We start from the raw sequence: 25062 nt of genomic DNA, 5'->3' as shown, positions 1-25062 counted from the left end.
ACTGCTTTATAATACAGGAAAAGTGTACCCTCTGTAAAATGGTGGCTTATCATTTTTATTGGTATTAAGAACTAGTATAGCTGATTTAACAGCTTTGGACATTGGAGTTAAAATGAGAGTTTTCTCATTCTCTTGTAAGATGATAAGAAAATTGTCTATTTTCCTTGCTTTGTTGGAAAAGCCAGGCCAGTGGGTCCATATCATCCATGCTACAGATTTCTATGCGCGTGGCCTCCCACAAAGTATTCATGTGGATCAAAGCTTGGTCCACAGTTCTTTCTCATAATTATGGCACACGGTTTTGGTAGTTAGCCAGAAGAACAATAGGCATTTTTGGGAGGGAAATGGCATCATTCAGACCCCAGCTTTATCTTTAAGGATATAGGGCCTGGAATCATAATTTTATCCTAAGAAATGTAAATTCCTGTCATGCTGATCTGTGAACCTGAGCAGATTTTCCTGAAAAAGACTGATAAGTGTAGACAGTTCTGGGTCTTTCCTTACCAAGAACACTATATCCTAATTGAATAAATCAAAATTTATAGGCTCCCTTGTCTTGGGCTGAAAATCTCTGGGCAGTCAGATTCTTTTTTTGTTTGTTTGTTTGTTTTTGTTAATCCTCACCGTAGGATATTTTCCCATTGATTTTTAGGGAGAGTGGAAGAGAGAGGGAAAGACAGAGAAAAACATATACGTGAGAGAAACACATCAAATGGTTGCCTCCTGCATGAGCCCCGACCAGGCCGGTGCTGGGGTGGAGCCTGCAACCAAAGTACTTGCCCTTGACCAGGATCGAACTCTACTCTCTATCTGGGCCAAACTGGCTAGGGCTCAGATTCTAATCTTTACTTTTCAAGATCAATTGTGCCATCTTCTCCCAAACCTTTGATTCTGTATGTGCTCATCTTTGAAGCATCACTTGAATGCACCGTGGGCATTTCTGCTTCATGCATTGAATGATGATCCTGCTGATGAAAAAGACATTAATCATTCAAAACCCAACTCTGATGTTAACTTTTGTTAAGATTCTGAGCATCCTCTGTCTCTGGTTACCCAGGCAGTAACAGCACTAGAGAATGCCATAGTACTTTTTGCACGTCACTCATAGCACCAATCAGTTATCACCTTTTAAATGTCTATCTCCTTCTCTAGGGTTTGAATGATTTAGGAGCAGAAATTAAGTCTTTCTTACATACCTGCTACATGAATGAATGGGTGAATGGTTGATGTAATTCTGCAGGGCTTCCTTCTAAGTTTCCTGATAAAAAATTTCAAAGGACTTTCATAATGTAGAAACTATGTAGCATTTTCACATTAGAAGACATTCTGGAGATCATCTCTGGCTTTATGAAACTTAAAACCAGAGAAAACGAGTACTCAGATCAGAGCTACATAGCCCTGGTGGTAGAGGAAGGAATAAACTTGAGGTGTCCATTTGACATTCATCTATGAAAAATAAATTGCCTTAATTAAATTGTGTTCTATCAGGTTGAATAGATGTTTGGAAATTAAGATTTTTTTCTGATGTAGCAAAGTATTAATACACATTAACACTTAACATGAGTCTAGAATTTCTTTCTTTTTTTTTACTGGACAGGTAAATACCAGCTGTCCCCCACAGTGAATATGCCCCAAGATGATACTGTCATTATAGAAGATGACCGGGTGCCAGTGCTTCCTCCACATCTCTCCGACCAGTCATCTTCAAGCTCTCATGATGATGTGGGCTTCGTGACAACAGACCCTGGCCCCTGGGCTAAGGCTGGAATCAGTGATTCAGCAGACTGGTAAGTTCACACTCCAGGGAATAGAAGACATTAGTGAATTACAATCACAGTTTATCTGTGTTTTTAAAAGCTCTATCACTGAGCACAGTTCATCTTTTTTGTTTTCTTTTTTTTTGGCAGTGTTCTATTTTCATGGTTTGAATACCCTTATTAATTATCATTCTTTTAATAAAAAATTTCCTCAAAGCCTATAAACTTGCCCAATTGTTTTAGCCTTTGCAGGGCTGTATAATAATTTAGCCAAAACAATAATAAAACTACCACTAACCAGAAAACCCTATTCATTTGTTAATTTACTATTTATTTTTTTTATCAGTGTAAATTTGATGAATTGTTTTTCTATTAAGTAAATAAATTTTAAGCAAATCTCTAAGGTAACTCAAAATTCGTTATAATTAGATGTCTTTGGCCAAATTAATAGTTGATATCTTCTGAGAATGGGAAAATTTATTTTAAGAGTGCTATAGCTATACTATTTATTTTTCATGGGCTTTTATTTTTCTTCCTAATTGAATTTATTGGGGTGACATTGGTTTACAAAACCATACAGGTTTCAAGTGCACAACTCAATAAAACATCATCTGCTCACTGCATCGTGCATCCACCACCTTTTACCCACCTCCACCCCCACTTCTCTCTGGCGGTTCCCACTGTTGTCTGTGTCTGTGTGTATATATATTTTTGGCTAATCCCTTGACCGTCTTTCACCCAGTTCTTGTTTGTAGCATTGTGACTTTGGGACAGTCTGATGCTATTTTTTTTTTTAAATTGAAGTAAGCTTTTGATAATTATTGAGCAAATGTGTGGTCCATGAATGTGGATGTGGGTTTTAATTTGCATGCCTAGCAATTACATAAATCAATAAACAATAGGAAAGTGCTGCTTCTTGATGACCTTGTAAGATTGTAGTGATAACACAAACCGTGTGAAGCATTATACCAGAATTTTCTCCTTGCCCTTTCTTTGGGATCTTTTAGGAATACATCAGCAAAATTATATTTTAATACTAGTGGCCCAGTGCACAAAATTTGGGCACATTAAAAGGGAATTAATTAGAGGAAATACTTTAATATTGCTATTTGCCCTTTCTCTATAATAGAAGTGTCAGAGATGAAAGGAAATTAGTAAAATGTATATGAAAATAATATATAAATTTATTAATAAACTGGGCAGGAACACAGGCAGGCAGTGTCACATCCCAGGCCGGGGACACAGGCAGGCAGCGTCACGTCCCTGGCCAGGGACACATGCAGGCAGCGTCATGTTAGCGCCGGGCAGGCCTGCGCTCACCTCCACCAGGGGCCACTCCCAGGCCGGGGGGCCTCCAGGCCATGTGGGGGCCGCCTCCATCGGGAGCCACCCCGGTCTGGGCCGCGCAGAGGCTCTTCTGGTGATGGCAGTTCCCGCCCGCCGCTCCTTCTGTACATGCCTCCTGCTGAGCGGTCGTGACATTACGGCGTCCTGGACAATTTGCATATTCCTCTCAAAATTATATGGGATTATAGTATTGTTCCTTCACCACTTACCCATTTCTGTTTCCTCTTCTTCCCTAGACTTGCATCAACATTAAATATTAGATAGGAGGAGTCCTGGTGACTGGCATTTATTTGTGTTAACATTTTAGTGATGACCTTAACAAAATGAATGACCCCCACAGTCCTCTTCCCCCATTCCTCTCATGAGCTCATGAAAACACATCCTGGTCATGGGTCAGTTCTCCATGGGTCAGTGTTCTTTGAGAACAATCTCACCTTTTATTTGCACCCTTGAAAAGTCCATCTCTCTCTTTTTTTCTCCCCTCCCTCCCTTCTCCTACTCTCTTCTTCTCTTTCTCTTTCTTATCTCTTATCTCTTTTTCTCTCTCTTTCCTTAATTCTCTTATTGAAACACAGGATTTAAAAATAGACCTCCAGCCCAGCCAGTGTGGCTTAGCCATTGAGCATCAACTCAGGAACCAAGAGGTCCCTGGTTCGATTCCCCCATTAGGGCACATGCCCAGGTTGCAGGCTCGATTCCCAGTAGGGGGCATGCAGGAAGCAGCTGATCAATGATTCTTTCTCATCATTGATGTTTCTATCTCTCCTATCCCTCTTCCTTCCTCTCTTTAAAAAAAAAAAATACACACACACACACACACACACACACACATATCAATAAAAATAGACCTCCAATCGAGCCCCCATAATAACTTATCTGAATGTGTTTTTTGGTTCAACATGGAGGGGAAGCTCCAGTGTAAAGTAAACTCCCATTTGAACTCCACAGATGCTTTTACATTTGCTGCTGCAGATTTTATCTTTCTGAAGTGAGAGCAACAACAGGGAAAAGCATTCATCTTAGGGACAAAAGCCTTTGAATCTCTACCATGATGAGAAATTGTGAAGGTGGCAGAGGAATAGTTCCATCGGGGTCTCTGTGTTGGTGAAAGTAAATACATAACTAGCAGTGATTAATTGTGGCATTATCTTCCCTGAAGGGATTCCTTAAATGGCAAGGACTTGTATGATTTTTCTGTGGGGGTTGTGGGGCAAGGAAAACAATATGAATAAAGGGTTATCTAAACAAGAATGGCAGCTGTTCTGAATCACAGCAGAAAATGTAAGCTTTTCAACCTGACAATATCTCCCTAATCCTTGATGAAAATCTTATGAAAACAAAAGGGAAATAAGACAGGATTAATAACTGGAATTTTAATAACACTAGGGGTCAGGATATGGTTACATTCTTTAAAGAGTCAGCTGTTAGTCCTGAAATCTAACTTGTTACATATTCTCCTGTACTGTTTATTGTGTCTGAAAGTAGTTTAATGTGTCTATTGATAGGGAAGAATTAATATGTCATGGTTTAAGAATATTTAGTTAAGACTCATTAATTCACCAACTCATGTGACATTTTAAATGTGTGTGTTTACAGTTGACTGTACTGGAAGGATAAATATGTCAAATGGCTAAAATTTTAATTTGTTAACTAATAGAATATACTTTTTTCAATCCATTAGTTGATTTAGGAAACATTAACAATGGTTTATGGGGAAAACAGTATATCTAATTTTAATGACAACATAACTTTAGAGGATATAAAATTAGTTTATGAAATATGATAATAAGTAGTTTTCAAATAACATTATCAATAACAATTTATATTTCTTTGAAAATTTTTTTACCAGTAATTTTATTAAAATTGTATTTCATATTTATTCTGTTCACCAATTTGATGCCTTATTGGAGTTCAGGTTTTAAAATATTCCACATGATACTAAAACAAACAAATATATGCAGAATGGTTGAAGAGATCAACTTTCAACATATAAAAAAGTAATTTTATTGAAAATGTGTTATTTTGAATTTTCCATTACTGGATTTTAATTATATGGGTTTTAATTTTTCACTTCTGGGACTGTATATTTAAATTGGGATGTATGTGCTTTGGAAATTGTAAGCATAGTAGTATCTGAATACTGCTATGTAAGCATAACATACAAGCATATATATTTAAGAAATATGCATAAATAATATATAATTATATATATAATGCTCACTCTTTCTGTACATACCTATATACACAGTACAGTTGACCCTTGAACATCATGGGTCCACTTAACATAGATTTTTTTTTTCAATAAATATTGTACTGTTTTCCATCTGTGATCAGAAGTCTTCAGATACAGAGGGCTGACTGTATGATTGCTATACACCATTTTATATTGAGAACTTGAGTATCCATGGATTTTTGGTACTTGTGGAGGGTCCTGGAACCAATCCTTATGGATACTGAAGGACAACTTAAGTTTTGGGGGATTAAAAACATATGGATGTTTGACTCCTGGGGGGGCTGGGGGAAGTAGTTGGCTCTAGTAACCCCAGTGTTGTTCAAATATCAGCTGCCTGTAAGCATCCTTGGATGTGAATGGGCACATAAGGCTTCAAGATAAAAAATTTATTCAAAGTTTCATAGGAAAATATGATGTTAAAAATGGAAAGAGTTAGTGTAGAATATAAACAAAATAACTTCACTAGGGCATATACGTATATGATAGTGTTTTACAAAACAAAAACAAAAATACATTGTTATTGCCTTGGGCTCACCTCCAAGTCTCTGTGGGTATGTCCTTTTTCAGTACCTGGGCCAGGACTAGGGTGAGGCAAGGTACTTGCCCAGGGTTCAAAATGTAAGGAGGCCCTCACTCGAAGGTTCCAACCCTGAACTTGCATGGCCCTGAGAGTGAGTGCTGCCTTAAATTCGGAGCCCTAGGCACTTACCTTGCCTCATTCTAGGGGCCTTCTTTGTATTTGGTGGAAAAGATTGCGAAAGAGTATTCCTTTGTGTGGTTTTTAAGGATCCTATTTCCATTATCATATTTTGTATTACCTTTTTAATTTGAGAAAATATTTGTTGGGCAATAATAAGTTATTTTGTATAGGGTTTTGCAGTTTACAAAGGGCTTTCACCTGTGTCATTGAATTCTTTCATGGGCCTTGTGAGATGGATGAAGCAACTAATATTCTCTCTATTGACCATGTAGGACATGCGGGCAATACATTTCAGTTCACCTAGCCTGACATCAGAGAATTTTCCTTGATGTCTTCCTTTTCACCAGTTTTGGTTTAGCTACTTTGTAATAGCCAGTTATTTTATGCTCAGTAAATTGTAACTTAATATCTTATAGATATCCAAACTAGATCACTATTCTTTTCCCAATATGGAGGATAATTCTCAAAAAGGGCTCATAAAACTTGCTTCCGTCAGGAGCATAAGGAAGGTTGTCATAAACCCAGCTGACATAGTGGACGTGGCCCCCTCACATTCCAGTAGATTACTTAACTGGGGAGGCACATTCTGCTACCTGGTCAGATAGGTAAGGTGGCACAGCACCGACCTAGGAAAGCGATTTATTTTCTCAGTGTGCCAGAGGAAAATGATTTTCATTGTATGGGCTGTGCTCAGAAAACCTGAGATGCTTTTTAAAGTCTTTACAGGTTTTTACAAATAGGAGTGATTTCCTATCATCCCTGCCACTTCCATTGGGAAAACACATCAAACTGTATCCTGTTCCAATGGTTTGCCATACACTTCATCATCTCTGCTTCAGCCACTGTGTTGGTATGACCATATCAAATGTCATCTAACCTAAGTCATGCTTTTCCTGACTTCCTCAAATACTGTTTATTCTCTCATCTATGCAGCCACAGCTTCTGCTATATACTTCTGGTTTGGCATTTTTCTCAGGAACTCAGAGATTTGAGATCTTTTTCTTTTTTAAAAAAATACATTTTTACTGATTTTAGAGTGGAAGGGAGAGAGAGAGATTGAAATATCAATGATGAGAGAGAATCACTGATCGGCTGCCTCCTGCATGCCCCACACTGGGGATCGAGCCGGGCATGTGCCTTGACTGCAAATCAAACCATGACCTCCTGGCCACACAGGCCAGGCGAGATCAGAGGCCTTTTGACTTTGGTACCCAGTAGGAGGCCTTAATCAGAATAAGTTCTAATAAAGATTGTTGAGTTGACCTTCTCAGTTGATTAAGTATTGCAGAGAAACTACATCCTTATGAAACTACATGCCATAAGGTGCTTTTGTTTTCTTTTCTGTAACTCCAAATAAAGGATATATAAGAAGACCAGAAAACATATATATTTTTTAAAACTTCTATTCATTTTCCATTTATATAGTTACTTGTTTGCTGCCAATATTTGTATTAATATATGAAAAGTTTCCTGAAATTTTCAATCATTTTAATGTCTAAAAGACACAAGGCTTATTTTTGATAATCATTTAAAAATAATAATGTATTGTCAAGTAGAGTGAGGAAAATGTCAGAGGGAAGTAGAAGAGGAGAGAACTCACATGGAGAATTACTAAATGTAAATTAATGTTGTATTTTCCTATTACTGTACAGCCACAGTTTTAAAAAATGTATTATATTTGTGTAATTTAGTTTAAATATTTTTGAGGAATATACTTATAACACACTCATATACACAGGTATATATGAACTTTCCTAAATTAAATGTCTTCTATTTTTAATAAATATGTTTATGTTTTTCTTTCTTTTCACACCAGCTCTTTGAGTCCAGATGTTGATCCAGTTCTTGCTTTTCAACGAGAAGGATTTGGACGCCAGAGTATGTCAGAAAAACGCACAAAGCAATTTTCAGATGCCAGTCAATTGGATATCATTAAAACACGAAAATCAAAAAGCATGGATTTAGGTAGTGAGTACAGTCTCCATGAATCTTTATCTATATAGATGCTTTCAGATTAAAACTGATGGTCCCAAATACATGTTGTTTACTTGGAGCAATAGAGAAAAGAAATGTGAAATGTGATAATTTGGCATAAATTAATTTTCCTCTGAGTTTGAGATAAACATATTTCTCATAAACGGCATGTTTATATAATGTGCAATATATTAATATATATGTTTTCTAATGAGAAAAGAAACAAACACATGTGCATATCATGCTATATTCATGTATCTTTATTTGAAGCAATGAAATGTTTTAACACTGGCTGTTTAAAACCAATTTCATTGAAATAATATTTGTTTGGTTTTGGCATTCTGAACTAAAAGAAAAAGTTTTGGAGAAAAATCATTATCTCAATCCATGTCTAGAATTTGGGTACTTCATATTTTCCTTTTAATGCTCTTCTTTAAGGTTTATTTAATAGAAACTCTCATGTGTTGAGAAGAAAGGCCTTTAATTGAATAATAATTTGAGAGACTATTGTAGAAAGTATTTGAAGCAAATGAGAGCAGGAAAATAACTATAGTTGTTCAATCAAACACCAATCAGGTAGTGTCTCTTTTTACATTCTAATCTACCCACCCAAACAAACAAACAAACAAATAAAATAATCATGTCTGTAAACTGATTGAATGATTTTTAAACCCTTTGTTAATCAACTGTAACTTATTTAAGCTGTTCCTTGGTGCCTTTTTATACTTCAAGACTAAAAGCATTAATTTAAATTAATTGCATTTTACATGCATAAAAGAAAAATTTGGCAATACATTGCTTTGGCTAATTATGATATGCTAACATAAATAACATTAAATGTCTGTGAAATGAAATGACTGGCATATTGCATGGAGAAACTGCTTCCCCCCCCTTTTGATTATATATATTTGCTTGAGTTTTCATATTATTTGCATGAAATATTACATAAGAATTATCACATAACTGAAAAGATCTGGGAATGGTTGAAGCATGTTGGGCTGTGGGACTAACTGGGCTAACCATTATACATTTACCTTTTAACAGTAGCTGACGAGACTAAACTCAGTACAGTGGATGACCCGAAAGCAGGTAAGAATGGACCATTAAACTGTTGCCATAGAAACTGTGGTCCAAGAAGCTTATCATAATTATAGAGCTGCCAATCATACTGTATGTACACATAAATATTCCAGTCTTGCATGGATATTTTCATTGTACAAGAAGAAAAAGTTTCTGTTAGGAGAAATTTATCAGTGTAGTACATCTAAATTGAAATGTAATTTAGTGCTTCTAAATTGCTTAAACAATCTAGATTTTCTTAATTATATTTGTGTAGGAATGTTTTTTCACAATTTAAGAAAAATCAAAATCCTGAAGACATGATCTCTTGGGTAGACTTTTGTTTTTAAATTATTTATTTTGCCTAGATTAACATCCAAAGAAATATTTTCAAAGTGGTGACTTTTATTTGAAGGGTAATAACAGCACAAGTGTAAATATTTGTCATTGAAGGACAATGTCTAATAATTACTATCATTATTCAATCAGAAAACCTTTTTTTCTAATGCAAGAATTAGCTCATAGTTACCTGACATTGAAATTAGACTGTATTATACATATTGTTCCTCATCTTAACTTTGTGAACCTGTTTAAAAGTTTTTGTACTCTAGCCAGTTTGGTTCAGTGGATAGAGCTTTGGCCTGAAGACCAAAGGGTCCCGGGTGTGATTCTGGTCACACAACACAGTTACAGGCTCCTCCCCGGTCCAGGCCCTGGTTAGGGCGAATGCAGGAAGCAACCAATCAATGTTTCTCTCCATCTTTCCCTCTCTCAGTGGAAAAATAGCCTCAGATGGAAAAATAGCCTCAGATGAGGATAAGTAAATAAATAATAAAAGTTTTTGTTATTTTGTTTTGTTAACTATTTAGGGTGACTTCAAAATGCTTTCTAAATCATTTCATAGAAACAATGGGTTATATTGAACTGGGATTTTTCATTATAGTATATTTTACTTTTTATGTTATTTTATGAAAATAATAAAAGGAAAGTTTTTATTTATAATTAGTAATGTGCTTTGTACAATTGAGAATAGTGTTTTAATTATTCTAGGCCCAATATGATGTAGCAGTTATACCACTTACCACTAATTAGGTTCAATTCACCTTTTTAACCTATAGTAGTAATTGGTTTGAAAATGTGTATCCCACATATTTATGTAAAGATGATTGTGAATTGGAGTTTTCACATTCTGTAGAGTAAAAGATGGATTGTAAAAATTATATCCAATAAATCATGGATTCACTATAGTGCAAGGCAATTAACTATAGCCTCAGCTGTTAGTAAGTAGTTATTTCTCTTATCAAACATAAAATTCATTTAAATTTTGAAATAAGGCTAAAGAAAATCATTTTTGATAGTTTCCATATGTAAATTAGTTATTAGTTTTTGGAGATATTATTGTACAGATACTTTTAGGAAGTAACTTCTGTCCAAATTAATGGTCATAACAACCAAAGTGAAAAAATTCAATAAAGAACATGAATTTTTACATTATGCCAATTAGGTAAAGTAAAGGAAAATACTTAATTTAAACAACTCACTACTACTAAAAAAGAATAGAACAATTCATTGTGTTTAAAATATAATGATATTCAGATTTTAACTGGAAACATTAAATAACTTTCATGGTGAGAAGGGAAATTTTATCACCTTAATTGAATTGTGTTTATAGTGTTTTAACATCCTAGATATAAAGAGCTTTTTTTTTTTTTTTTTTTGCTTTTTTTACTATGTGCAGTCCATCCTACAAATTAAATTGGAAAAACTTGGGCTGGGACAAAAATAAAAAATTATTATATAGGCAACAAATTTTCAGTTATTTTTCTCATTTCACTTCACCTGAATTGTTAAGATTATCATGATTTTATAGTTTAGTCCAGAGTTTTTTGGTAGAGTCATAGTGGCATTTTTAGCATAGATTGTCTAGCCATAGCCTTTTATAATGAAAACTGAATCCCATTTCCCTTTGCCCCTGCAAAAGAAATTCTCTACTTGTTTTTCAGCAAGAGGGGTAGGAATAGAAAACGAGACCTAGAGAAAATAGTGTGATAATTATTTTCATTTAATTCCTGGAATTAAGGGTTTTCTGATATTTGGGAGGTAAATTTGCTTTCTGAAAGAAAAGAGAGGACAGGAATTAGAAGAGAATTGGGTTGCTAACAGTTTAATCCTTGAAAAGAAAAAGTAAAGTATCCTAATGAACTAAAAGATTGATATAAGGAGCTTTAAATATTATTTAAATATTAAAAGATATTGATTTTTCGTGTGTTTTGTAAATACCACTAATTCTTTTCCTATATTTTAATAGAGAAACAAATTTTCAATTTTGCTTACTAGTAAATGCAGAATTTTTAATATTAGGGATCTTACTAACCCTCATCCAGGAATTTAAACACATTAGTTAACTAAACCTTTGTTAAAGTTTCTTTGACAAATATAATACTTAGGTGAATAATATCCATTTTACAGATCAAGAATTAGCAAGCTCTTTCTGTAAAGGACAAGGTAGCAAATATTTACGTAGGCCATTATAGCAGTTACTTAATTCTGATATAGCATAAAGCAGCTATAAAATATATGTAAACAAACAGGCAAGATTTGTTTCAAATTTTTTTTCCAGATTTGGCCCTAGGTCTACTGATCCCTGTTATTGATTCACAAATTACAGATGCTTTGTTTTATAACATTTTATTGTGAAAAATTTTAACCATATATTAATATAGAGACAGTAGTTCATTGATCTGTCATATATCCCATACACACCATTGATAATTATCAACATTTTGTTAAAATGTTATTCTACAGTATAACCTCTGATTTACACTTACAAAATATCTATTTCTTGTTTAGTTATACTTTGTTTTGCTTCCCAATTTCCCTGCATTTATGTATTTTTTAAATTTATTTTTTGTTAACCATCACCCAAGGATATTTCTTCCAAGTTTTTATTTTTTATTTATTTTCTTTTTTAAATTTATCTTTATTGTTGAAAGTATTACAGATGTCCCCCTTGTTTTTTTTCCCATTGACCCTCTCAACCCCACACCAGCCCCTCCCAGGCCTTCACTACACAATTGTCTGTGTCCAGGGGCTATGCATACATGCATATAAATTCCCCAGTTAATCTCTCCCCACCCGCGCCTTCCCTCTGAAGTTCTTGTCTGTTCCATGCTTCTATGTCGCTGGATCTATAAAAGTTCATCAGTTTATTTTGTGCATTTTATGAAACCAAGAAATCATCAAATATTTGGTTTATTCACTTTGGTTCCTTGATTTCTTACTTTTTGTTCAGTTACTTGGAACAAAATTTGTTTTCCATCCTGTGACATAACTTTTACGGGTATTTAGAACACAAACTTGTCAAAAGTTATACTAATGTTATCAAGAGAAAAAGTAATATTGATCATCCTGGAAAGAAATAGTTTATGTGAATTTTTGTCATAAAATAATCTATATATATGCAAACCTACATTGAGAAAGTTAAATAAATCATCTTTTTCTCCCCAAGCACAACAATTATGGGATATTTCTTCATTGGAATCATCTGTCTGTCTTTCTGTCCATTACATTTTTAACATATTTAAACTTAAAATTGCTATCCCATTGTGAAAATCAGGTGAGGATGTAATGTAAATGAATCTTAAAAAGATAATTCTTGTTTTGACTCTCTGAATTTAATTTTTACTCAGCTTTACACTCTGAGCCATAGAAAGCCTATGTCATCACCATATATCTTTTAGTAATACCATACCAAACTACTCCTGAATTATTAATCGATCTGGGGACTGATGACCCATGTAGAGACAAACTAGTCTCTCCTACCTGCCCATTTGTTTGCAGGAGTCTTTCTAATCATGTACATGAAGAACTAATTCTGTAACTTGGATTTCCCAGGTGGTAGTACAAAGCAGGTACTTCAGTCATCTAGAGGCTAAATTTATCTACTTTTAAGTCCCAGGTCAGGCAGTGATGGATGATACTTGCTTACCTAGTTAAAGAAATCTGTTTTGATTGCCTTCTAAAGCATGCTGCTTTTGGTGTTATCTCAGGCCTTTCTGCCCTAGATATCAAGAAATAGGGGCAAATTGTGAATTCTCTGAGTTCTTCCCTCCATCTTACTGAAAAGTTTTTTGGTAATTGGTAAGCCTTCTTCCTTCTATTTAGCATTTCTTTCTCAAAGAAATATTTCCAGGCCTGGAGGTTTAACTCCTCATGTCAGCTCTCCAGTCTCTCCTCCGTTACCTCTCTCTAGGGAGAGCCCTTATGTAATTTGTTTCTGTTCAAGTCTTATATTGACTCTTTCCATAGAATGCTAATACTGCCCAGAACGAGGTTTCAGCCTGGTGTCAGGGTGCCCTAATGGTATCGGTGACATGTAGTCTTTTGTGCTCTCTTTCAAGTATGAGTTGTGAACCTGCACTGTACTTGACGGAGCTCATTGATATGAAAGTGTAACTTGTGTTAAAAATTGGAAATATATTTCCAAATTTTGAACTATCAAAAACTAATTTCGGTGAAGTTAAAAAGAGTACTCTTGGTTGCTTACCTTTGCCTTCTCATTATTTGTGCTCTACTAGTGAGCCTTTGGGTTATTCTGGTTCTTTTAGATTATTTACATAACTTGGAATAGATGATTTGACAAAAATTTCACTTGTTGGGCTAAAAATGGAAATTAATAACTTAAAGCTTAAAGTTTTACCTCATGAAAATAAAGAAAATAGACAAAATTTAATATATATTTGGGAAAAATAAAAACAACTTAATTTTTTCCATAATTTATAAATGTTCAGGAATATAAATTCCACCACTAATTCTAATTAACATTTTATTTTTGTAACCCTCCAAGGTTCCCCCAGCAGAGATGTGGGGCCCTCCTTGGGTCTGAAGAAGTCAAGCTCATTAGAAAGTCTACAGACAGCAGTTGCTGAGGTGACTTTGAATGGAGATATTCCTTTCCATCGCCCACGACCTCGGATAATCAGAGGAAGGGGGTGCAACGAGAGCTTCAGAGCTGCCATTGACAAGTCTTACGATAAACCCACAGTGGATGATGATGATGAAGGCATGGAGACATGTAAGTTTATAATGTCAGAAAGAAAAGCAGTTGCAAATAGCTCGATAAAGCAGCAGTTTTTTAAAGTGTACTTCAGAGAGCCCTGGGGTTCACAGTACCCTTCACAGGGAGGTCTAAACTACTTTCATAATAAGAAGTTGTTTATCTTTTTATTCTTATTCCTTCACAAGTATACAGTGGGGTGTTTTAGAGGCAACATGTCATGTGACATTATGGTAAAGTGAATGCAGATCAGATAGAAGAATCTGTCTTTTCAGCTAGGTTTTAATGAGATTTGCTAAAATATAAAACAGTGCCATTATTCTATTGTTTTTGGAAAAACAGGTATTTTTTGTAAAAATATAATTCCTGTTAACATGAAATTTTATTTTTATAATGTAATTAATATTTTTAAGCTTTCTGTTTTAATTCAGTCAATACTGATAATACATAATATTTTTATTTTGAGTTCTTAATAATTTTTAGGAGCATAAAGGTATCCTGAGACCAAAATGTTTGAAAACCACTGCAACAGAGTATATGTATAATATGATGTCTTCAATAACTATATTAGTAATCTATGATTTTAAAAACATATTTTTGTTTTGTTTTTATGAATTAATCCTGCTTTCTTTAAAGTGAACTAACAAGATATTTTTGTGAGTGTGTATTTCCAAATTGCAAAATATTTTAAGCCAAGACAATTAAAAATCAAAGGTTAATATGAATGAGCAATTTGTTTTCCATCATATATTGAGAAAAAAAATTAACATTTATAAATATGTACAATCATATGCCTCAGAGAGTTATCAAATATTTATGGTATAAATATAACCATTTAATTTAAAGGTAAGGGAAGAACTCTACTAGTTTACTTAGAAGAGAAAGGGCTTAGGAGTTTTAATAGTAAAAACTATTGATTAGCTTATATTGTTCATAAATACTAATTTACATTGTTAAGAAAAGTTGGAGACACCACATCTTGAAGTTAAAGCAAAGACCAGAGATAATTAAAGTGGAATGAAAACTATTTACAATTTAACTTTTGGATGGAATTTGTTCTCATACTTATGTAAGGAAAATTGTGTCGAGGAACAAGAGTTGTTTAATTTTTTTAATTTAAATTCTTTATTGTTTAAAGTATTACATGAGTCTCCTTTTTCCCCCATTGACCTCTCCCCCACCACCCACACCTCTAAGCACAAGCCCTCACCCCCCCTACTGTCTGTGTCCATTGGTTTTGCTTATATGCATGCATAGAAGTTCTTTGGTTGATCTCTTACCCCCGCACCCCCGGCCTTCCCTCAGGTTGGACAGTCTGTTCGATGCTTCTCTGTCTCTGGTTCTATGTTTATTCATCAGTTTATATTGTTCATTATATTCCACAAATAAGTGAGATCATGTGATATTGATCTTTCTCTGACTGGTTTATTTCGCTTACCATAATGCTATCCAGTTCGATCCATGCTGTTGCAAATGGTAAGAATTCCTTCTTTTTTTCAGCAGCATAGAATTCCATTGTGTAGTTGTACCACAGTTTTCTAATCCACTCATCTGCTGATGGGCACTTAGGCTGTTTCCAATTCTTAACTATTATATGTTATGAACATAGGGGTGCATATATCCTTTCTGATTCGTGTTTCTAGTTTCTTGGGATATATTCCTAGAAGTGGGATCACTGGGTCAAATGGGAGTTCCATTTTTAGTTTTTTGAGGAAATTCCATACTGTTCTCCACAGTGGCTGCACCAGTCTGCATTCCCACCAGCAGTGCACGAGGGTTCCTTTTTCTCCGCATCCTCTCCAGCACTTGTCCTTTGTTGATTTGTTAATGATACCCATTCTGACAGGTGTGAGATGGTACCTCATTGTTGTTGTGTTTGTTGTTGTTGTTTTGTGTGTGTTTTTTTATTGTTTAAAGGTTTACAAATAGTAGTACATATGTCTTTTTTTTTCCCCCATTGACCTTCCCCGGCCCCCTCTACCCCCTGGCACATGCCCTCACCCCCCCCCCCCCCCGCAGTGTCTTGTGTCCATAGGTTATGCTTATATGCATGCATGCAAGTCCTTCGGTTGATCTCTAACCGCCCCCCCAACACTCCCCAGCCTTCCCACTGTAATTTGACAGTCTGTTTGATGCTTCTCTGCCTCTGTATCTATCTTTTTGTTCATCAGGTTATAATGTTCTTTATTATCCATAAATGAGTGAGATCATGTGGTGTTTTTCTTTCACTGCCTGCCTTATTTCATTTAGCATAATGCTCTCCAGTTCCATCCATGCTTCTGCAAATGGTAAGAATTCCTACTTTTTTATACCAGCGTCGTATTCCATTGTGTAGATGTACCACAGTTTTCTAATCCACTCATCTGCTGATGAGCATTTAGGCTGTTTCCAAATCTTAGCTATTGTAAATTGTGCTGCAATGAACATAGGGTGCATATATCCTTTCTGATTGGTATTTCTGTTTTCTTGGGATATATTCCTAGAAGTGGGATTACTGGGTCAAATGGCAGTTCCATTTTTAAATTTTTGAGGAAACGCCATACTGTTTTCCACAATGGCTGCACCAGTCTGCATTCCCATCAGCAGTGCAAAAGGTTTCTTTTTCTCAGCATCCTCTCCAGCACTTGTCATTTGTTGATTTGTTGGTGATAGCCATTCTGACAGGTGTGAGATGATACCTCACTGTTGTTTTGTTTTGCATCTCTCGATTGATTAGTGACTTTGAGCATGTTTTCATATGTCTCTTGGCTTTCAAAAAGTCTCTATTGAGGTCCTTTGCCCATTTTTTGATTGGATTGTTTATTTTCCTTTTGTTAAGTTGTATGAGTTCCCTATAAATTTTGGAGATTAAACCCTTATCGGAGATAACATTGGCAAAAATGTTCTCCCATGCAGTTGGCTTTCTTGTTTTGTTTATGGTTTCTTTTGCTGTGCAGAAGCTCTTTATTTTGATGTAGTCCTATTTGTTTATTTTCTCCTTTATTTCCATTGCTCCAGGAGCTGTATCAGTAAAAATATCGCTACAACATATGTCTGCTATTTTGCTACCTATGGAGTCTAAGATTTTTGTGGTTTCTGATCTTACATTTAAGTCCTTTAACCATTTTGAGTTTATTTTTGTGTGTGGTGTAAGTTGGTGGTCTAGTTTTATTTTTATTTTTTTGCAAGTATCTGTCTAGTTTTCCCAACACCATTTATTGAAGAGACTGTCTGACTCCATTGTATGCTCTTGCCTTTTGTCAAATATTAATTGAGCATAGTGGCTTGGGTAGGTTTTTGAGTTCTCTGTTCTGTTCCATTGGTCTATATGTCTGTTCTTATGCCAGTACCAGGCAGTTGTGAGAACAGTGGCTTTGTAATGCAGCTTGATATCTGGTATTGTGATCCTCCAACATTCTTCTTCTTTCTGAGTATTGCTGCAGCTATTCGGGGTCTTTTTATACTCCAGATGAATTTTTGGAGAGTTCTTTCTAGGTCTTTGAAATATGCCGTTGGTATTTTAATGGGAATTCCATTGAATCTATAGATTGCTTGAGGTAGTATAGACATTTTAATGATGTTGATTTTACCAATCCATGAGCACGGTATATTTTTCCATTTGTTTATGTCTTCCTCTGTCTCTTTTAAAAGCATCCTGTAATGATCTGAGTACAGGTCCTTTACCTCCTTAGTTAAATTTATTCCTAGGTGTCTTAATTTTTTGTTGCAATGGTAAATGGGAATTATTATTTATTTATTTTTTTTAGTTTCTCTTTCTGTGAGTTCCTTATTGGTGTATAAAAAAGTCACAGATTTCTGGGTGTTAATTTTGTATCCTGCTACATTGCCGAATTCATTTGTTAAGTCTAGTAGTTTTTTGATGAAGTCTTTATGGTTTTTGATGTACAATGTCATGTCATCTGCGAATAATGACAATTTTACTTCTTCTTTTCCAATTTGGATGCCTTTTATTTCTTCTTCTTGTCTGATCACTATGGCTAGCACTTCTAGTACTATGTCAAACAGTAGTGGTGAAATAGGACATCCCTGTCTTGTTTCTGTTCTTAGGGAAAATAGTTTTAGTTTTTTCCCATTGAATATGATGTTGGCTGTAGGTTTGTCATATTCGGCTTTTATTATGTTGAGGTATGATCCCTCTATTCCCATTTTGCTGAGAGTTTTTATCAGAAAAGGGTGTTGGATTTTGTCAAATGTTTTTTCTGTATCAATTGATATGATTTTGTGATTTTTGTCTTTCAATTTTTTTATGTGTACTAGGTTTATTGATTTGCGGATATTGTAGTAGCCTTGCATCCCTGGAATAAATCCCACTTGGTCATGGTGTATGATCTTTCTAATGTAGTGCTGGATTTGGTTTGCTAGAATTTTGTTGAGAATTTCAGCATTTATGTTCATCAGGGATATTAGCCTGTAATTCTCCTTCTTTGTAGTGTCTTATCTGGTTTGGGGGTTAGCATAGTGCTGACTTCATAGAAAGAGCTTGGAAGTGTGCCTTCCTTTTGAATTTTTTGGAATAGATGGAGAAGGATTGCTTTTAGTTCTTCTTTGAATGTATGGTAAAACACCCCTGTGAAGCCATCCCGTTCAGGGCTTTTTGTTTGCTGGAAGCTTTTTGATTACTGTTTCAATTTCCTCCATAGTTATTGGCCTATTAAGATTTTTAGATTCTTCCTGATTGGGTTTTGAAAGGTTGTATTTTTCTAAGAATATGTCCATTTCATCGAGGTTGTCCAGTTTGTTGGAATAGAGTTTTTCGTAGTATTTTTTTTACAGTCCTTTGTATGTCTGTGGGGTCGCTTGTTACTTCACCTTTTTCATTTCTTGATTTTGTTTATTTTGTCCTCTCTCTTTGTTGGTGAGTTTGGCTAGAGGTTCATCAACCTTGTTTATCTTTTCAAAGAACCAGCTCTTCGTTTCACTGATCTTTTGTATTGTTTTGTGTGGTTTTTTTTAATCTTTATGTCATTTATTTCTCCTCTGATCTTTATTATGTCCTTTCTTCTGGTTACTCTGGGCTTTTCTTGTTGCTCTCTTTCTAATTCTTTAAGTTGCAAGGTTAGATAATTTATTTCCATTTTTTCTTGTTTTTTTTGTTTTTTTTTTGTTTATTTTTGGGTTTTTTTGTGTGGTTTTTTGTGGTAGGCCTGTAGAGCCATACTTCCCTCTGAGGACTGCTTTCATTGTATTCATAGATTTTGGGTTGTTGTGTTTTCATTGTCATTTGCTTCCAGTATGCTTTTTATTTCTTGTTTGATCTCTTTGGTAACCCAATCATTGTTTATTAGCATGCTACTTAGCCTCCAAGTGTTTGACTTTTATTCATTGTTTTTATTGTATTTGATTTCTAATTTTATGCCATTGTGATCTGAGAAGATGCTTGTTATGATTTGTATCTTCTTGAATTTGAAGAGACTTTGCCTATGTCCCAATATGTGGTCTATCTTTGAAAATGTCCTGTGTACACTTGAGAAGAATGTATATTTTGTAGCTTTGTGGTGAAATGTTATGAAGATGTCAGTTAAGTCCTGATCTAGTGAGTCATTTAGGATAGCTGTTTCTTTGCGGATTTTTTGTTTGGAGGATTTATCCAGTGGTGTCAGTGGTGTATTAAAGTCCCCTACTATGACTGTATTGCTGTTGATCTCTCCCTTGATATTGGAAGAAAGTTTTTGGAAGGAAGTTTTTTTTATGTATTTCAGTGCTCCTGCTTTGGGTGTACCAGAGTTATATCTTCTTGTTGAATTGCTCCCTTTAGTATTATGCAGTGGCCCTCCTTATCTCTTGTTAGAACCTTTACTTTTAGGTCTATTTTGTCAGATATAAATATTGCTACCCCAACTTTTTCTCATTACCATTTGCCTAAAAATTTTTTTCCATTCCTTCACTATCAGTCTCTGAGAATCCTTTGTTCTGAGGTGGGTCTCTTGTAGACAGCAAATACACTGAGTGGCCAGATTATTATGATCTCTGAACACATAATAATCTGGCCACTCAGTGTATATCCTATATAATAAAAGGCTAATATGCAAATTGTCCCCTCGACCAGGAGTTCGACCAGCAAACAGGCCGGTCAACCACCCTTGTCCCCCCCTGGCCAGGCTGGCCGGACCCCACCCATGCACAAATTCATGCACCGGGCCTCTAATATACATATATATATATATATATATATATATATATATATATATATATATACACACACACACACACACACACACACACACACACACACACACACACTGAGTGGCCAGATTATTATGCGTTCAGAGATCATAATAATCTGGCCACTCAGTGTATATGTGTCATGTTTTCTTATGCATTCAGCTACCCTATGTCTTCTGATTGGAGCATATAATCCATTTACGTTTAATGTTGTTATTCATACTAGAGGCCTGGTGCATGACATTCGTGCATGGAGGCGGGGGTCTCTCAGCCCAGCCTGCACCCTCTCCAATCCAGGACCCCTCGGGGGATGTCTAGTAGCCTCTCACAATTCGGTACTGCTGGCTCCTAACCGCTCGCCTGCCTGCCTGCGTGATCACCCCTAACCCCTCTGCCTGCTTGCCTCATCGCCCATAACCACCTCTGCCTGCCTACCTGATCGCCCTGAACTACTCCCCTACTGGCCTGATCGCTCCTAACTGCTCCTCTGCTGGCCTGATTGCCCCTAAATACCTCTGCCTCGCCCTGCACTCAGGAACCAGGATTCTCTCCTCCGCCAGTTGCAGGCACCCGGGACCCAGGCTTCCCTCCTTCTGCCCAGCCGCAGGCACCCAGGACCCCGGCTGGCTTTGCCAGGGTCAGCCACAGCTGCAGGGGACCATGGGCAGGTGGCTTCACTCAGGCCGCAGCCGCAGGCGCCTGGGACCACATTGTAGGCGGCTTGTTCCTCTCCCGGACCGCAAGCACAGACATTGGCGCCTGGGACCACGGGTGCGGGCGGCTTGTCCCTCTTGCAGGCTGCAGGCACAGGCACAGCTGCTGGTGCCTGGGACCATGGGGCGGGCAGCTTGTCCCTCTCCCAGGCCGCAGCCCCAGCCCTGACACCTGGGACCATGGGCCAGGCGGCTTATTCCTCTCACACGCCGCAGGCGCACGCACAGCTCTTGCGCCTGGGACCACAGGGTGAGCAGCTTGTCCCTCTCCCGGGCCCCAGCCTGGCTGGTTCCCATTCCTCTCTCACAAGCTCATTTGTGTCTGGCTGGTCCCCATTCCTCTCTCCTCAGTGTTGAGTGTCTGAGCCATTACAGCATGAGAGGCGTGACAACCATTTGCATATTAGCTCTTTATTATATAGGAAGTACTTGTTTGTCACCATTTTAATTACTTATGCTTGTATTCCTTCTTGCCTTTCTATTTCTTCTTTTTACAGCAGTCCCTTTAGCATTTCTTGCATTGTTGGCTTGGTGGTTATAAACTTAAAAAAAAAAAAACAACAACACAAACAAACATGTTTTGTCCTAACTGGTTTGGTTCAATGGATAGAGCATCAGCCTGCAGACTGAAGGGTCTCGGGTTGGATTCCGGTCAAGGACACATGCCCGGGTTGTGGGCTCAATCCCCAGTGGGGGTTGTGCAGGAGGCAGCCGATTGATGATTCGTTCTCATCATTGATGTCTTTCTCTCTCTTTCCTTCTCCCATCCTCTCTGAAATCATTAAAAAATATCAAGCAAACAAACAAAAAACACGTTTTTATTGATTTTTGAGAGAGAAGGAGGGAGAGGGAGATAGAAACATCAATGAGGAAGAAACATTGATTGGCTGCCTCCTGTATGCCTGCTACTGGGTATCAAACCTGCAACCCAGGCATGTGCCCTGACCTGAAATCCAACTAGCATCTTCTTGGTGCATGAGTCAATGCTCAATCAACTGAGCTACACTCTCTGGACGAGGAAGAAGAGTTTTGAATAAAAATCACATTCTTGATTTTGAAGATGGTGGCATAGGTAAATGCCTATACTCGCCGCCTCCCACAACCACATCAAAATTACAACTAAAATACTGACCACCCATCATTCAAAACCACTGGAATGCTGGCTGAATGGAAGTCCTACAACTAGAGAAGTGAAGAAGAAATACACTGAGACTGGTAGGAGGTAAGGAGGTGCAGAACGGGCTGGTCCGGCACTCACAGTGTGCCACTTTTTTAATCAGGAGGGAGATTATCTCTGCGGAGGTTGCCCTGGGGAGCAAGGAGTCCCAGTCTCATGCCAGACCCCCATCCCAGTCCCAGAGCTGGTAAGAGAAGTCCCTACTGGCAGTAAGAACTATGGACTATAAACACCAGTGTGGATTGGGGCTCAGTGACACAGAGGCTGCTGGAAACCCAGCTATTTCTCTTAAAAGGCCAGCACCACAACTGAACTTACAAGGTCCTGTTTCCTCTGAACTCCAGCACCAGGGCAAGGCTCTTGGGAACACAGACACATATGAACAGGAACTGGATTGTATAGCATTGGGGCAGGAACTCAGTGGGGAAGCTTTCTCCCAGATGGAGGTGCTCGCAGGGATCATTGTTCCTATGCTGGGACCCCAAGGTCGCAGGGCTGACTGGCAGCCATTTCTGTTTGCTCCACCCTGGTGTTTCCCTAAGACACCGCCTCATCCAGTTTACAACCCCACCCAAGCTGTGTGCAGTGGCTTTTGCATATGAATGGCCTGTTCTTGCCCAGGCTGAAATCTCTCAAGCAAGCTGCATCTGGGTCAGGGAGACCCAAACCTATCAATAAAAGGCCCAAGACCTGGCACCAGCACCAGCCTGCCTTGCTTCATATCTGGGCACTTCCAAACACAATACAAAGAGGAGGAATCTGCAGATCTCTCTGTAGCTCCTGCTGGGTGACCCCAGGCAGTGGGTACACCCTAGAGTCAGTGTACCCAGTGGTCAGTGTCCTACCATACCAGATTACAGTTCTACACATCTGTAAGTGACACACTCAAGGGGCAGACTCAGTGAGCACTAAAGCCCAATTGAAGCAAGTTGTGCTCCAAAGGGGTGTTTCCAGCACAGCAGCTCTCCCACTCTAGTCGCAACTGGTCTGGAAGTCAGTTCCTCCCAGTGACACCAACAGCTTTCAAATCTCAACTACAACAAGACTGTGCTCACAGCCCACAAAAGGGTACACCTAGAGCTCCCAGCTCAGGTGAATAGGGAGGCTGAGCCACTGGGCCCTATAGAACACCTACTAAACAAGGCCACTCTACCAACTCAAGGAGACGTAGCAGCTCTACCCAATACATAAAAACAAACACAGGGAAGCAATCAAAATGTGGAGACAAAGAAACATGTCACAAATGAAAGAAATGGAAAAAAAAAACAAACTACTGGAAATAGAGTTCAAAACCACAGTTACAAGGTTACTCAAGAATCTTCTAGAAACCTTCAAAAAAAAAAAATGGAAAAGGACCATTCAGAAATTAAGAATAAACTGACTAAAATAAAGAATAATATACAGGGATTCAACAGTAGAGTAGAGGATTCTGAGAATCAAATTATTGATTTGAAATACAAGGAAGCAAAAAAAACCCAACCAGAAGAACAAAAAGAAAAAAGAATCCAAAAATATGAAGATAGTGTAAGGAGCCTTTGAGACAACTTCAAGTGGACCAACATTCGCATTATGGGGGTGCCAGAAGAAGAGAGAGAGCAAATATTGAAAACATATTTGAAGAAATAATGACAGAAAACTTCCTCTACCTGTTGAAAGAAATAAACTTACAAGTCCAGGAAGCACAGAGAACCCAAAACAAGAGGAACTCAGAGAGGACCACACCAAGATACATCATAATTAAAATGCTCAGGGCTAAAAACAAAGAGAGAATCCTAAAAGTATCAAGAGAAAAGCAGTTAGTTACCTACAAGGGAATTCCCATAGACTGTCAGCTGATTTCTCAATGGAAACTGTGCAGGCCAGAAGGGAGTGATAAGAAATATTCAAAGTGATTAATAGTAGGGACCTACCCAAGATTACCCAGCAAAGCTATCATTTAGAATTGAAGGTCAGATAAAGAGTTTCACAGACAAGAAAAAGCTAAAGGAGTTCATTACCACAAAACCAGTATTATATGGAATGTTGAAGGGTATTCTTTAAGAAGAGGAAAAAAAAGAAAAAGATTAAAAATATGAACAACAAAATGGCACCAAATACATACCTATCAACAACTGAATCTAAAAATCAAAATAAATGAATAAGAAATCTAATGAACAGAGCAAGCTGGTGAATAAAATAGAATCAGAGACATAGAAATGGAACAGGCTAACGATTCTCAGAGGGAAGGGAGTTAGGAGGGCTGGGAAGAGATTAAACAAAGGCCTTATATGCATTACCTATGGACACAAACAATAGGGTGGTGAAGGCCTGGAGCAGGGCAGGAACTGGGTGGAGGGGGACAATGAGGGGAAAAAGAGGGACATCTATAATAGCAATAATATAGATTTTATATTTGTGTGTGTGTGTGTGTGTGTGTGTGTGTGTGTGTGTGTGTGTGTGTATGAAAAATCACATTCTTAGGAGTTTTAAAAAAATTATATAATTTTTGCCTGTCACATATAATGTGTTTGGGAAGATGAATATTGCTGCCATAATATAACATGCAAAGGAAAACTTAGAGAAAAGATTGCTCCACCTCGTCTCCCTCCCAATTCTCTGTATATATCTACCAGCCGTGGGCAAACTACGGCCCGCGGGCCTGATCCGGCTGTTCTATCCGGTTCTCTTGCCCTCCCATCCGCTCCTTTACTTTGAATTTATATTAGTTCACACAAACACTCCATCCATGCTTTTGTTCCGGCCCTCCGGTCCAGTTTAAGAACCCATTGTGGCCCTCGAGTCAAAAAGTTTGCCCATCCCTGAGCTAGACAGTTTGTGGTGTTTCTTTTTCACTTCACCCAGTCAGTGATTTCAAATTTATGCAGCCTATTCTTTCCAGACGAAG

The 25062-nt window shown here is 37.2% G+C and overlaps 1 protein-coding gene across 25 annotated transcripts in view; it reads left to right on the top strand.

Annotated features, from left to right (window-relative positions):
* Nucleotides 1-25062, top strand: part of PARD3 (par-3 family cell polarity regulator) — a 781475-nt gene that overhangs the window by 472561 nt on the left and 283852 nt on the right. For 7 of the 25 annotated variants that reach the window (XR_013959026.1, XM_080641376.1, XM_080641364.1 and 4 more), the window contains 4 exons: nt 1598-1787; nt 7854-8005; nt 9056-9100; nt 13917-14144. Coding sequence is in view for 22 of the 25 variants with exons in the window: in XM_080641376.1 (XP_080497502.1) it covers nt 1598-1787; nt 7854-8005; nt 9056-9100; nt 13917-14144 (615 nt within the window). In the remaining 3 variants the exon portion in view is untranslated. The remainder of the gene's footprint in view (nt 1-1597; nt 1788-7853; nt 8006-9055; nt 9101-13916; nt 14145-25062) is intronic. The other 18 variants (XR_013959024.1, XM_080641367.1, XM_080641363.1 and 15 more) reach the window with 4 other exon arrangements.

Source organism: Plecotus auritus (genome assembly GCF_963455305.1).
Source record: "Plecotus auritus genome assembly, chromosome: 1".
Taxonomy (NCBI): domain Eukaryota; kingdom Metazoa; phylum Chordata; class Mammalia; order Chiroptera; family Vespertilionidae; genus Plecotus; species Plecotus auritus.
The sequence above is the reverse complement of the archived record's forward strand: the minus strand, read 5'-3'. Positions and strand labels throughout refer to the sequence as shown.